This window comes from Vipera ursinii (assembly GCF_947247035.1).
Source record: "Vipera ursinii genome assembly, chromosome: 1".
Taxonomy (NCBI): domain Eukaryota; kingdom Metazoa; phylum Chordata; class Lepidosauria; order Squamata; family Viperidae; genus Vipera; species Vipera ursinii.
The window spans coordinates 3,029,706-3,044,811 of NC_139512.1; the positions used below are offsets into that span (position 1 = coordinate 3,029,706).

A 15,106-nucleotide genomic window follows, 5' to 3' on the forward strand; every position below is an offset into this window, starting at 1 on the left:
TCCCTCAATAGTGTTAACGTTGCGTCATCCCGTGGTTAGCGATTGCCATCTGTGTCCTTCACCACTGTATTCTGACAATCAAGAGTCCTTGGAGAAGCCAGGTGTAAAATCACTAGCTGGAGTCATGTGGTGTCTCACTTAACAACCATGGGTAATTCGCTTAACAATAGTAGCGGAACTGAGGTTGTAAGTCCATCCTGCTACTATAGATTGTAAACTATAGATTTAGCATTTCGTTGTGAATCCAGCCAGTTGATGAAAATGGCAGCTTTGTGTGTGTGAAGCGAACTACAATACTGTACAGTATTTAGCGATTAAAATATGGAAGGAGAAAGACTTCAAATGGGAGAATAGCTACTTCAGACCAGTTTATTTTGTGCTGTGGTTTCCTTTTAGTTACTGAATACTTGTGAAAGAATGTGTACCAGCAAGCGCACTTTTGTCCTTTAGGGTTATACATAAAAGGTTGTCTCATTAGCCTTTTATCATGTATAGCTCAAAATAAATGAGCAAACAGCATTTCCTTTAATCATAACTCTGAACAACATGTAGCAAAATGCTTAGTAGCACCACGTAAACAACTTTTTGTGAGATTTTGGTCTATGATATACTGTACAGTATGCCAAAGGCCTTTTGCTAAAGTCTCTAAAAGAGCTAGGAGATTTGTTCTCTATTTTTGGCAGGCATGTTTGTCTCTTTTTTTCTTTTAGCCATTTGGAAATGTTTGGGACATGCCACTAATGTTAAAAGATCTCAGGGGAACCAGAATTTCAAGAGAAATACTAGAAAGCCATGTCAATACATGGACCAAGATGTTGGTAACGGTTGCAGCCACGTGTGAATTGCAAATCGTGCAGTTAATAATAATAATAATAAGTTGGAAGGGACCTTGGAGGTCATCTAGTCCAACCCCCTGCTCAGGCAGGAAACCGTATACCATTTCAGGCAAATGGCTGTCCAGTCTCTTCTTAAAAACTTCCAGTGTTGGAGCTGGATTCGCGGCTCAGTTTTGAAGACCATATAGGAGCCGTGACCAGGGGGGCTTTTGCCCAGGTTCGCCTGGTGCATCAGTTGCGACCCTACCTGGACCGAGATGCCCTACGCACAGTCACTCATGCGCTCGTGACCTCCCGTTTAGACTACTGCAATGCTCTCTACATGGGGCTGCCCTTGAGGACCACTCGGAGGCTTCAGCTGGTGCAAAATGCAGCCGCGCGAGTTGTGATGGGGGTTTCCCATTACTCCCATGTAACACCTCTGCTCCGTGAGCTGCATTGGCTTCCAGTTGCCCTCCGGGTGAGATTCAAGGTGCTGGTGATGACCTATAAAGCCCTAAATGGCTTGGGTCCAGGATACCTGAGGGAACACCTGCTGCCGGCATCAAGTTCCCTTCATCCTGTGCGCTCCTACAGGGAGGGCCTTCTCAGGGTGCCGCCGGTAAAAGAATGCCGGCGGATAACACCCAGGGGGAGGGCCTTCTCAGTGGGTGCGCCTGCCCTTTGGAACCAGCTGCCCGTGGAGCTTAGGACTGCCCCCGACCTTCGATCATTTCGCCGAGACCTAAAGACCTGGCTATTCAAGCTTTCCGGCCCAGGCTGAGTTTTAATTGGGGTTTTAACTGGGGTTTTATATTTTTTCAGGGATTTAGTTTAATCTTTTTAATTGCTCTTAATTTTTGTATTGATGTTTTATATGCCCTGTAAACCGCCTTGAGTCCTACGGGAAAGGGCGGTATATAAATTCAATAAAATTCAAATTCATTCACCACTTCTGGAGGCAGGTTGTTCCACTGGTTAATTGTTCTAACTGTCAGGAAGTTTCTCCTTAGTTCTAGGTTGCTTATCTCCTTGACTAGTTTCCATCCGTGGCTTCTTGTCCTGCCTTTCAGGTGCTTTGGAGAATAGCTTGGCTCCCTCTTCTTTGTGGCAGCCCCTGAGATATTGGAAGACTGCTATCATGTCACCCCTCACCCTTCTCTTCATTAAACTACACATACCCAATTCCAGGAACCGTTCCCTATATGTTTTAGCCTCCAGTCCCCCAATCATCTTTGTTGCCCTTCTCTGTACCCTTTCTAGAGTCTCAACATCTTTTTTACATTGTGGTGACCAAAACTGGATGCAGTATTCCAGGTGTGGCCTTACCAGGCATTGTAAAGTTGCCTCTTAGCTGCTGAGTATATTTAATCTGGATGTGTAAGTTACTTGAACTGAACAGGGGGCTGAGTTAGACGCTTTCTAGCAGAAAATGTCAACTCCAAATCTCTGTGGTATATTTGACTTAAGAAGGGAAAATTGAATAATTCTCCACATACTTGAAAGACAAATGTCTAAAGTTTTAACTTGGGGCTCGTCCAGATCGTAATGAGGGAATATTTAGATAAGGGGATTCTAGAATCCTAAATCTAAATTTTCTAACTATCTGAGTACTAAATATTAGGAAACATTTAGGGCAGGGAATTCAATGGTTTGTTCATCACAGGAATTTAAATAGAAATACCCAGATAGATGTGCTTGAACACATTTCAGTAAACGAGAACAGTGTCATTGTATCTACTATTGACTTGCCTTTAATAGTGCCTAATATTCATCATTGCGTATAGTCAAGGCTATGGTCTTCCCAATTGCACTGTATGGCTGTGAAAGTTGGACCACAAGAAAGGCCAAGCGCCAAAGAATTGAAGCCTTTGAACTATGGTGCTGGAGAAGACTCCTGCGAGTCCCTTGGACTGCAAGGCGATCAAACCGGTCAGTCCTAGAGGAGATCAACCCTGACTGCTCTTTAGAAGGCCAGATCCTGAAGTTGAAACTCAAATACTTTGGCCACCTAATGAGAAGGAAGGACTCACTGGAGAAGAGCCTAATGCTGGGAAAGGTTGAGGGCAAGAGAAGAAGGGGACGACAGAGAATGAGGTGGCTGGATGGAGTCATTGAAGCAATAGGTGTGAGCCTAAATGGACTCCAGAAGATGGTAGAGGACAGGAAGGCCTGGAGGAACGTTGTCCATAGGGTTGCGATGGGTCGGACACAACTTCGCAACTAACAACAACAACATTCATTTGGAATCTAAATTCTTTCTTCATATTTCAAGATACAATTCAGAATTATGCTTAACTGATAGTTGACATTGGATTCCAGCATGACTTAACACCCTCATTTTAGCACCCAAAGAGCTGGCTGTGTTCTATATCTGCTAATTTTAATTAAATGGGAAAAAACCCTAGTTAATTATCTTTGAAACTCTTTCCACATAGCTCTCATGCTGATCTGCAAAATCACTGTTATTATCATTAGATCTTTATTCACCTTTATTTGTATTATTCAAGGCATTGTACATCATACTTCTGTCTCCTATTTTCCCTACAACAAGCAACCCTCTGATCCAAAATCATCCAGTTGGCTTTTAATCCCAAGAGAGAACTTCATAGTCTCCCAGTTTCCACTGCACCAAACCAGCTCTTATTTCTATGGAATAGACTTTTATAAGTGGTAAATTTGGAGGGGAGAAATAACAGCGGCAGAACCTATTCCATCTTGTGGAAGATCATTGGCTTCCTTGTTGCTAGGAAAATACTTAGGTGTCAGAAGCTGTGTGGTGTGCCCTCTAGATAGATACGGACTGTAGTTGTCATCTTAGGCAGACACGATGCTGATTGGGAATTTTAAGATCCTAACACATCTGGAAAATGCTATGTTTGGCAAGCGGCTGCAACAGAGAAAATGAATGATAATTGCTCTCCTGTGTCACTAAGAAGGTATGGGCAGTGCATTAATGGTAACGGATGTCATATTGTATATAACTGTAGAATATAAAAGATTGCATGTCTGGGATAAAAGAGTGACTTGGTTTATATGGAGAGAGAGAGGGAGGAAGAGAGAAGGAGAGGGGGAGAGAGAGAGAGAGAAAGAAAGAAAGAGAAAGAAAGAAAGAAAGAGAAAGAAAGAAAGAAAGAAAGAAAAAGAAAGAAAGAGAAAGAAAGAAAAAGAAAGAAAGAAACTAATACTAGATGTTTTAGTCCAGTGCTTTGAAACCATAACAACTTTTAAGATGTGTAGATTTCAACTTGCTGGCTGAGAAATGTTGGAAGTTGAAGCCGACCACACATCTTAAAAGTTGCGAAGGTTGAGAAACTTTGGTCTATTTGCTGAGAACTAATTTTCCTGATTGTTCTGTGTTTTACAAACACCAATGCCTAAATTCGCTCAGTTAGTCTCAAACAAATCCTGTTAGGGCTAAGATCAGCATGGATCTGAGTCAGTGTATTTGATGCCATCCTCTTGAGAGCTATAAAACTAAGGATGGCCCAGTGCACGCCCAGTTGAGTCTGCACAAAATGCAAACCGATAATTAGTAGTTACTATTTCTTGCTTTGAACCAAGTTGGAAAGACTTTCTGAAGCTGGAGATAGGTCTGGTTAATCTACGTGCCAAAGGCTGCACTCACAGCTTCTTCTTTCTGTCTCTGCATTGGGAACCAGGAAGAAGGAGAAGTGGTATCGGACTAAGCCAGTTAACACACCCCTGGTGTATTTGTCCTGTCAGCAGGAAATCAGCTGGGTGTTGAAACCTGTCAGCCTTCTAGAGCGCCAGTCTGCCCCTGTTGCTCCAGGGGGTTGCTTTAGAACTGATGGTGAACACTTGAGAGGTGATGATACTTTCCTGGGTTGAAGTCAGCTTTCTCACCAGATCCTATGAGAGTATATACCAAGTTATTCTGTGATTGCAGCATTTTTGTTTTCCTCTTCAATTTTTCCAAAGACAGTTAACAATAATAGAGATGAAACTAAGGACATAATAAGCATCTGCTGTAATTAAAGCAACGTGAGTGGAATGCCACTCACTTAGCATCTTGTTTGATGAACAAAGTGGCTTCAATAACTAAATGCTTGATTGTGAAGCAAAAGACCTACTGTGCACAGCATGCAAACCCACAATATGGCATGTTTGGTTTTGATTTAGTGTGCAGGGTGACTCCAGCTGTTACAGTTTGTAAACTGTGGTTTATGGCTTAATGTGATGTGTAAATCTAGTTCCTCTGTTGGATGTTGTCTTAAAAGGGGGTGGTATGGAAGTGTTTATGTTCAGTGCTTGGGACTGAGCCTGGGGTATACAGTTTGTTCAAGAAACCACAATTTAAGAAGGTTACTAAACATAAATCATAGTTTACAAAGCACTGTGACAAGATTATCTAGTTCACCTTCAGACTTGGGAGCTCACTGAGTGGCAAGGGCCCAATCATAGAACATAGAATAGTAGGATTGGAAGGGACCATGGAGGTCTTCCAATCCAACCCCCTGTTCAAACAGGAGACCCATACCAGGGGTAGGCAACCTTGGCTCTTTTATGACTCGTGGACTTCAACTCCCCAGAATTCCTGAGCCATCCTGCCCAATACCATTCCAGAGAAATGGCTGTCCAATCTCAAATGGCTGTCCAATCTCTTCTTGAAAACTCCAGTGTTGGAGCACCCACAACTTCTGGGGAAAAGCCCTTCCACTGACTAATAGTTCAGGAACTGTCAGGAAATTTCTTCTTAGTTCTAAGTTGGATCTCTCTTGAATCACCATCTCGCAACTTAAATTCTCTCACAGCGTTGTTGTTGTTGTTGTTGTTGTTGTTGTGAAGAATGTTGAAGTAAATGCTGCATGTGATGTCTTTGGCTCCTGGCAGCAGGGAGATAAATCAGCTCAATGAATAAAATCCAAACAACCACATGATGGCTTTGGATATTGTATTTAACAAATCTATTCTCTCACATTCATTCTGTCTAAGTATAAGAGAGTGTTCAGATCAAGAGGAGACTCCTAGAGTTGGAAGGCTATTTCATGGCCGTAAAGTCTTACTCATTATTTAGTCCAGGAATCTAGACTGAGAAACCTCCAACAGAAGATTTCTTTAACTCTTAAAAGATTCCTCTGCTGTTATACTTAGGCAGGTTTTCTGAGACACTATTACAAACAATTCTTGACTTACGAACCTAATTCCACACTTGGAATACAGCAACCAATCTTGGTCACCATACTAGAAAAAAGATGTTGAGACCTTGGAAAAATTTCCGAGAAGAGCAACTAAGATGATCAAAGGCCTGGAGACTAAAACATATGAAGAACTGCTGCAGGACTTGAGTTTGGCTAGTCTAAATAAAAGAAGAAACGGGCAACATGATAGCAGTATTCCAGTATTTGAGGGGCTGCCACAGAGAAGAGGGAGTCAAATTATTCTCCAAAGCACCAAGAGGGCAAGACAAGAAACAATGGTTGGAAACTGACCAAAGAGAGAAGCAACCTGGAATTAAGGAGAAACTTCCTAACAGTGAGGACAATTAACCAGTGGAACAGCTTGCCTTCAGAAATTGTGGGCGCTCCATCACTGGAGGTTTTTAAGAAGAGACTAGACCAGGGGTAGGCAACCTCGGCTCTTTTATGACTCATGGACTTCAACTCCCAGAATTCCTGAGTCAGCTATGCTGACTAGACAGTCATTTGTCTGAAATGGTATTGGTTCTCCTGCTTGAGCAGGGGCCTGGACTAGAAGACCTCCAAGGTCCCTTCCAGCTCTATTCTATTCTAATTGAGCCTGGAATTATGATTGTAAATCATGGTGCTAATTAAGCAGGTCACCATGTGACCACGCCCGATTTTCTGACCTTTTTTATGGCAGGTGTTAAGTGAACACCGTGGTCGTCAAACATACCCATTATACCCAGTGGGCCTTTTTTCCCAGCAAAACCCACCGAAAATCATGGTTGCCTGACAGCGGGATGCTGCAAATGATCATAAAGCAAGCCCGTTGCCAAGCACCCAAAGTACAATCACGTGACTCTGTCTATGCGCGCGCGTGTATGTGCATGTGGCTGTTGGAATTTTGAAAATGGGTCCTAAAAAGCTCTGGGGAGGTTTGTCGTAACTTTGAGCAGTTGCTAAGTGATGGGTCATTCAGCGAGGACTACATGTAGAACCTGTCTTCCTGATTTTATTCGGGAGAAGGGCGGTATACAAATTAAATTAAATAAAATAAATAAATAAAATTATTCTGCATTCTGCATTTAGAACTTTGGAGAATAAATCTCGCCCTCCTTCTGTGTCTTCCTTTCAGATATCAGCAAAGGGCTGTAATATCCTCCCCTTTTCTCTTTAAGGCTAAACACTCCCAGTTCTTTTCAATCTTTCTTTGTATTTACAGCGGTTGCCGCACAGAATCCACTTCTAGTATCCTGATCATTTTTTTATTGCCCTTCTCTTATCTGCTATTCCACTTCCCCCGAATTTCTTAAAGGATGGTGCTTAGAACTCAACACAATTCGGGGGGGGGGGTCGAGTTAGGACCACAGCTGAGCTTGAAATTTCCATTCCTAAGCATGACTGTTGTAAAAGGGCGGTTTTGCCCCATTTTGCAACCTTCCTTGTCACCGTTGTTATGTGAATCATGGCAGTTGTTCAGTTAGTAACACGGCTGTTATGTGAATCTGGCTTCCCCTTTGACTTTGCTTGTCAGAAGATCGCAACAGGTGATCACCTGGAACAGTGGAACCGTCGTAAATATATGCCAGTTGCCAAGCATCCAAATTTTGATCAGGTGACCACGAGGATGCTGCCACAGTTGTCAGTGTGAAAAGGGGTCATAAGTGACTTTTTTTCCCAGTGCCGTTGTAACTTTGAACAGTCACTAAATGAAAATGAATGATAGGAAGTTGAGGACTACCTGTACTTCAAATGGATTCTGACTGAATTCAACTGGAATTCAACTGAATTGAATTGCTATTCAGAGATTTTTATCCCATCCTAACATCCCAAAGGTGCTTTTTTAGGAGGCAACTGGACTTTCCTGCTTTTCTTTGAAGATGTTTCGCTTCTCATCCAAGAAGCTTTTTCAGCTCTCACTGGATGGTGGGGAATGGAAGGATTTATACTCCTTGCAGACAGCTGGTCATTTGCATTCTTTTAGCCTATGCTGGGTTGGTTGAAGATCCTCCTAAGCTTTTCAGATATTCCTGCAATGCATGGAATGACTACGTTGCTTTGTTTATTATTTTCTTCGTCTGTTACTGAGCTGCTCCTGACAGGTCTTTTTTGATCTTCAACCAACGCAACCTACGTGCACACTTCAAACCTAAGAATACACTAAGGCAGAGGCTGATCCCCCAAGGATAAAACACCCAGACACAAACTGAGCAAGGTGGTATATGTAGTACAGTGCGAGCCATGTGCAGATCTGTACATTGGGGAAACGAAACAACAACTTCATAAACGCAGGGCACAATGTAGGAGAACAAACCCATCAGGACCATCTGCAGCAGTCAGCAGTCCATCTGCATTTAAAAGGCAAAGGCCACTCTTTCGAAGGGACGCGGTGGCTCAGTGGGTTAGGACGTTGAGCTTGTCGACCAGATAGTTGGCAGTTTGGCGGATCGAATCCCGAGTGCCGCGTAACAGAGTGAGCGCCTGTTACTTGTCCCAGCTTCTGCCAACCTAGCAGTTTGAAAGCACGTAAAAATGCAAGTAGAAAAATAGGGACCACTACAGTGGGAAGGTAATGGCGTTCCGTGCGCCTTTGGCATCTAGTCATGCCAGCCACATGACCACAGAGACGTCCTCGGACAAGCGCTGGCTCTTCGGCTTTGAAATGGAGATGAGCACCAGACCCTAGAGTTTGGAAACGACTAGCACACATGTGCGGGGGAACCTTTACCTTTACCTTACTCTTTCGAAGACAGCAAAGTTCACATTTTGGAGAGAGAGGACCACTGGTTTTAAAGAAGGTACAAGAGGCCATCTATGTTAAAATTGAACAGCCCTCTCTCAACAGAGGGGGAGGGATGTGACATCATCTATCTCCAGTCTACAACACAGTCCTTTCAACAGTTCCAGGAAGGCTCCAAACCCATTTGCACCAATCAGGTGACCCTGAAGACACAGATAAGCTTCCAGGTAGATTTAACGACTTGCTATAAGAATGCAAATGAACAGCTGTCTGCAAAAGTATAAATCTTTCCAATTTCCCACCATCCAGTCAGAGCTGAAGAAGCTTCTTGGATGAGAAGTGAAACGTCTTCGAAGAAAAACAAGAAAGTCCAGTTGCCTCGTGAAAGAAAAAGCATCTTTGGGTTAACTATGACCTGGATGAATGGGAATCTCCATAGATATCCGATCCTATGCTTTTGCATTTGAGTTCTGAACAACCTTGAATTTATACCTTTAAAACTACGTTCTGTTAATTTTGGCCTGTTTTTGTAACACTATTGTTATAGTTCAACCCTGACTGCTCTTTAGAAGTCCAGATCCTGAAGCTAAAACTCAAATACTTTGGCCACCTAATGAGAAGGAAGGACTCACTGGAGAAGAGCCTAATGCTGGGAAAGATTGAGGGCAAGAGAAGAAGGGGATGACAGAGAATGAGGTGGATGGATGGAGTCACTGAAGCAGTAGGCGTGAGCTTAAATGGACTCCAGAAGATGGTAGAGGTCAGGAAGGCCTGGAGGAACGTTGTCCATGGGGTCGCAATGGGTCGGACACAGCTTCGCAGCTGACAACAAATTGTTATAGAATGGAATGGAATACAATTCAATACAGTAGAATGGAATTTTTATTGATTTAATTATTTAACCATATCAAAACCATAAAACTAATACAAATATAAAAATAGATGCAAAAAAAATACATGTTCATAGTAATTGTCATTCCCTACAGCTAACCCCAATCTGATCTAAGTCCTCTTCAAAATGGCCTTTGATATAAGGCACTGGTGGCGAACCTATGGCACGCGTGCCAGAGGTGGCACTCAGAGCCCTCTCTGTTGGCACGCATGCAACTGCCGCCAGCAGCAGGTCCATCAGTCCGCCACTGCCGCCCGGAGCAGAAGCCCTGCCCAGCACAAAGGAGGCGAAGCGGCCAACTAGCAAGCTTGAGTAGAGGTGGTAGAGCAGAGGACACCAACCATTGTCGATTGGCGGACTGGAAGAAAAGGGGAGGGGGAAGCATTTTATATGCGTGCATGCATGGGGCCGCAAGCATGCACACGCTGCAAATGGGGTTGGGGCTATTGCCTTCGTGATACTCACTAGCCCTGCCCCATTCTTGCATGCTGCAGTGCATTGTATCTGTATTCTGCGGTGCGGTGGCAGCTGTTTTTATGCCTTGCAGCATGGTGGCCGATTTTTGTGCCCCTGGTTTTTGCATGCCAGAGGCGGCACTCAGAGGAGGCTCCCTGCCCCCCCTTGAGGGTACCACAATGCCGATGCACCCCTGGCACTATGCGATAAATAAGTGGGTTTTGGGTTGTAATTTGGGCACTCGGTCTCTAAAAGGTTCACCATCCCTGATATAAGGAGTTCACTCGTACTAGTGATATGCAGCTTCATTCCCTGCAAAAACTAAGACAGTTTTTCCTGGCCGCCCCAATTTTTTTAAAATAATAATCTAATAACCCTTTTTTTGCAGAGTACAGTTTGCAATCCATTGTCTTGAGCAGCTGGTGCTCCACCAATGCACAATCTTTCTTCAAATGGGACTCCACGAAACCTCCCATGTCTTACCACGAGGTCTAGCTTGTTCGAAAGGAGCTCTGGAAAAAAAAAAGCTTTTCTGAAATGTCGAGGCATACCAGTTTGTTAAATGTTTTTCTAACTGGGAGGCTGCTTTCTGCTCAGTCAGACACTTCAAAGACTTGACATAATTAAGTGCTGCGATGTCGTCTTGCGCAGCCACATCAATGACGCTTTGTTTGAAAGCTTCCTTGGCCTTTAGATCCGATTGGACCATGAACTGGATGGAGAATCCACATTGTGAGATGACATTTGAAAGTTGGGCGGCCCCAGTGCGAGGATGTGTGTTATGCAACTGCTCTTCAAAACACAGCTTGGGTAATCTTATCTGGGTCCATAAATAGGCTCTTCAGCCAGTAATTGAATAATTACTAAATTACTTTGTGTACAGGTACACCCAACTCTGCCCTTATTGCTGGAGATGGGGTAGACTTATCTACTCCTAAGATACATTTCAGAAAAGTTCCAGTAAGGTGGCATTTATATGTTCTGCACCATATGTGATCTTTGGGACTATTTTGCTATTATATCTTTATGAGAGGAATTAGAAAACCTGAGTAGCTATAGTTGGAGAGCTGCCTTACAGTGTTGGCATGGGCTGTAGCCCTTAAATGGTCTCTAAACAAACTGTTGTAAGTCCTGTAGCCCTTAAATAACTTTTCTTAAAAGGTGGGACCCAGCAAACTGCTGCTGTAAAAGCAAGACTTAAGTATAGGTAGGACTTAACTTGATCTATATGTTGCCCATCCAGGCTTCCCCATCCAATTTGACCTAGTCTGCCTCTTCCTGAAAACAACTACCTTAGTTTTGGACCCACTATTGTTTTGTGGGGTTCTTGGTGCTCTCTGAGCGTGGTTGTTTTCTTCCATATGTTTCATTAACCAAACTAGGTAATACCATCATCCATTTGAAGTTATAACAACGCTGAAAAAACTGACTTACGACCACTTTTCACACTTAACGACCATTGCAGCAGCCCCAGGGTCACATGATTTGCATTCGGATGCTTGACAACTGACTCACATTTATGATGGTTGCAGTGTCCCGGGGTCATGCGATCACCTTTTGCAACCAGCAAAGTCAATGGAGGAGCCAGATTCACTTAAGAACCGTGTTACTAATTGAACTGTCAACGCTGCTAACATGGGATGTTTTTGTATTGATAACAGATGGAAATGTAGCCATTTTTCCCCTTTCCCTTTTAAGAGTTAGATGATGCTGGGAGGAGGGGGATGTGAATGAGAGTCCAGCAAGAGACATAACAACAGCTGAAACTTAGGGTGAGAATCAAGGTTATTGAATTCGAGAGCTGATAAAGAATTGGCCTCCAGGTGCTTCAAGCTAATTGGGGAATGTGATTTATGACCGTGAATTGGAGGAGGGAATTGTGCTTTGACACTATGTGCCCAGGGGAGGGGAATTCAGTTTTTGGCTTCGATACTCGAATAAAGATCCTTTAAGGTAAACAATGCCTCAAAGTTCTTTTGAAGAGTTTCATCTGTCAGAACCATGACATTACAACTGCTGCGATTCATTTGGCAAGAAAAGTCGTTAAATGGGACATGACTCAGTTAACAAATTTCTCGTTTAGCAACATAATTTTTGGGCTCAGTTGTGGTTGTAGCTTGAGGACTACCTGTACTTTGTCTGGTTTAGGGTATTGCATCTACAGCATTCCTACAATCTATTAATCGAGTTCCAAGTTCTAAATCCAGTGTGTTGGATTTAGCAGTTGCAATTGATGAATCCAATATACACTGGAATAGTCTTTATATATGAGTATAGTTCCGCATCTGAATTACTATAAATCAGGAACTGTTTCACCCTAATTGAATTGTGCACAGGTAGTATCACTATTTAGTACCTGACATTATCCTTGTGCAAATTATTACAACTGACTTCCAGTTGCCTTCCGGGTGAGATTCAAGGTGCTGGTAATGACCTATAAAGCCCTACATGGTATGGGTCCGGAGTACCTAAGGGAGCACCTGCGGCCGGCGTCAACTTCCCTCCGCCCAGTGCGCTCCCACAGAGAGGACCACCTCAGGGTGCCCCCGGTCAGAGAATGCCGATTGATGGCCCCCAGGGGGAGGGCGTTCTCTGTGGGCGCGCCAGATCTTTGGAACCATTTACCGGTTGAGCTCTGGATGGCTCCCGACCTGCGCTCCTTCCGACGTGATCTAAAAACTTATTTATTTGAACAAGCTGGCCTGGCCTGATGGGTTTGGGGTTTTAATTACTGTTTTAATTAATTTATTGTATTCGGGCACAATTGTTTAATTTGTTTTTAACTTTTGTATTTTGTATTTTTGGTATTTATTGCCCTGTACACCGCCCTGAGTCCTTCGGGAGAAGGGCGGTATACAAATTAAATTAAAATAAATAAATAAAATTTCCTTTTTTTTTTAATCTTCTGATGTAAAGCCCCATTTTCAGGTAGTCCTCAACTTAGACTGTAATTAAGCCTGGAATTACAGTTGTAAGTTGTGCTGGTTGATAAGTGAGCCACCATGTGACCAGACCCAATTTTACCATCTTTTTTTGCAGGAGTTATTAAGCAAACTCTGTAGCTGTTAAACAACAAGGTGTTATTAAGATAATCTATTGTCTGAAATAGGCAGTTTTTGCTGAAAAGCAAAAATAAATGCTCTGTTTCTGGCAAAAAAAACCAAAACATAAACTGCAGTCATGTGGGGAGTTGCAAACAACAGTAAATACAGGCCAATTGCCAACAGCCAAAATGCAATCCTGTGACTGGGGGGAGGATGGAGGTAACCATCGGAACTTTGAATCTGTGTCATAAATACGTCTGGGGAGGTCTGGCATAAACTTGAATGGTTGCTAAGTGACTGGTCATAAGTCAAGACTACTTTCATCCCTTCCTCCCAGGAGATATGAATCTTCTCAGTTGCTGCTTCTTCCTAATCCCACTATCCTTGAGGTCCATAGCTCGACAAGTGATCAAGATGAATTATAAGTGATCAAGTTGAATTATAAATGGTAGGCAATCTTGGCTCTTTTATGACTCATGGACTTCAACTCCCAGAATTCCTGAGTCAGCATAGCTCTCAGGAATTCTGGGAGTTGAAGTCCATGAGTCATAAAAGAGCCGAGGTTGCCTACCCCTGGATAGGGTTTCCTGCTTGAGCAGGGGGTTGGATTAGATGACCTCCAAGGTCCCTTCCAACTTTATTATTATTAGTAGTAGTAGTATTAGTAATAGTAGTAGTAGTAGTCCTCAACTTACAACAATTCCTTTACTGACCGTTTGAAGTTACAACGGCACTGACAAAAGTGACTGATGACCATTTTTCATACTTCAGATCATTGCAGAATTCCCATGGTCATGTCATCAGAATTCAAATTCTTGGCAACTGGCTCATATTTACGATGGCTGCCATGTCCCGGGGTCATGCGATTACCTTTTGTGACCACCTGACAAGCCATGTCAGTGGGGAAGCCCAGATTCATTTAACAGTCGTGTTATCTGACTTAACCCCTGTGTAGTGATTCACTTAACAATGGTGGCAAGAAAAGTCATTTAACAACTGTCTTGAGGGCACACCTCATTTAACAACTGTCTTGCTTAACAACGGAAATTTGGTGCTCCTCTGCCGTCGTAAGTCAAGGACTACCTGTAATACATTTCTAAGATCATGGATAAAGCTTTCTTTTCAAACTGGACCTGTTTTTTCCTTTCAGCTTGCCCAAAAATATGACCCACAGAAGGAAGCAGAATTACGGGTATGGATAGAAAACCTCACCGGGAGGCAGATTGGCCCTGATTTCCAGAAGGGGCTAAAAGATGGCGTCATACTTTGCGAGTAAGTAGGCCAGTGAAGAGAAACGTATACCTTGAAGCACCGTTACTGTTTATTATTCCATAACTTCTTCTGGGGTGTGTTCTAAAAAATTGTATTCTTTTCAGGAAGAGGCAGTGGGCTGCTCCCAAAAGGGTTTATGGAGACAGGGAGTGGCCCGGAATGCTTAAAGGCTTGTGTGGCATTTGGTTACGAGATGGTGAAAGACATAATGTTTCATATGATGGAAAAATAATTTACAGAGCCTAATGATTTTGTTCTGGTTTTGTTTCTGATGTTGCTTCATTTCCCTCCCCCCCTCGTCTGCTTTCACTTGGCTTCGTTCCATCGCTGCACCAGTTTGTTTATTTATTTTTTAGGAAAATCCACACAAAAATTAGTACATGAGCATATGTACCTTTCTGCCTTTTTGTACTTTTTCTTACGTGTCCTTTTTTTAATAAGTAGTTTGCCTATAATGTCACTTTTGTGGGTTTTCCTATGATTTCTTCCTTCTTGCTTGTAAAATTTGGGAGTGGAATGGATTTTGGAACATAAATTGCCTTGTAGTTTGCACATACGTTGGAAAGAATTCATTCTACAGGTGACAGGGTAAACATGGTTTTCATTCCCATTGTGATATCTGCAAGTGACTTTAAAACTGCATTAAATCTAGCTGAAACTGTGTTTTACTCTCCAGATTAATAAACAAACTACAGCCTGGTTCAATAAAGAAAATCAACACCTCTTCTCTCAACTGGCATCAG

The 15,106-nt window shown here is 42.9% G+C and overlaps 1 protein-coding gene across 1 annotated transcript in view; it reads left to right on the forward strand.

Annotated features, from left to right (window-relative positions):
- CNN2 (calponin 2) overlaps positions 1–15,106 on the forward strand; it is a 42,426-nt gene that overhangs the window by 12,525 nt on the left and 14,795 nt on the right. The window contains exons 2-3 of the mRNA XM_083349980.1: positions 14,242–14,363; positions 15,040–15,106. Of these exons, the coding sequence (XP_083206106.1) occupies positions 14,242–14,363; positions 15,040–15,106 (189 nt within the window). The remainder of the gene's footprint in view (positions 1–14,241; positions 14,364–15,039) is intronic.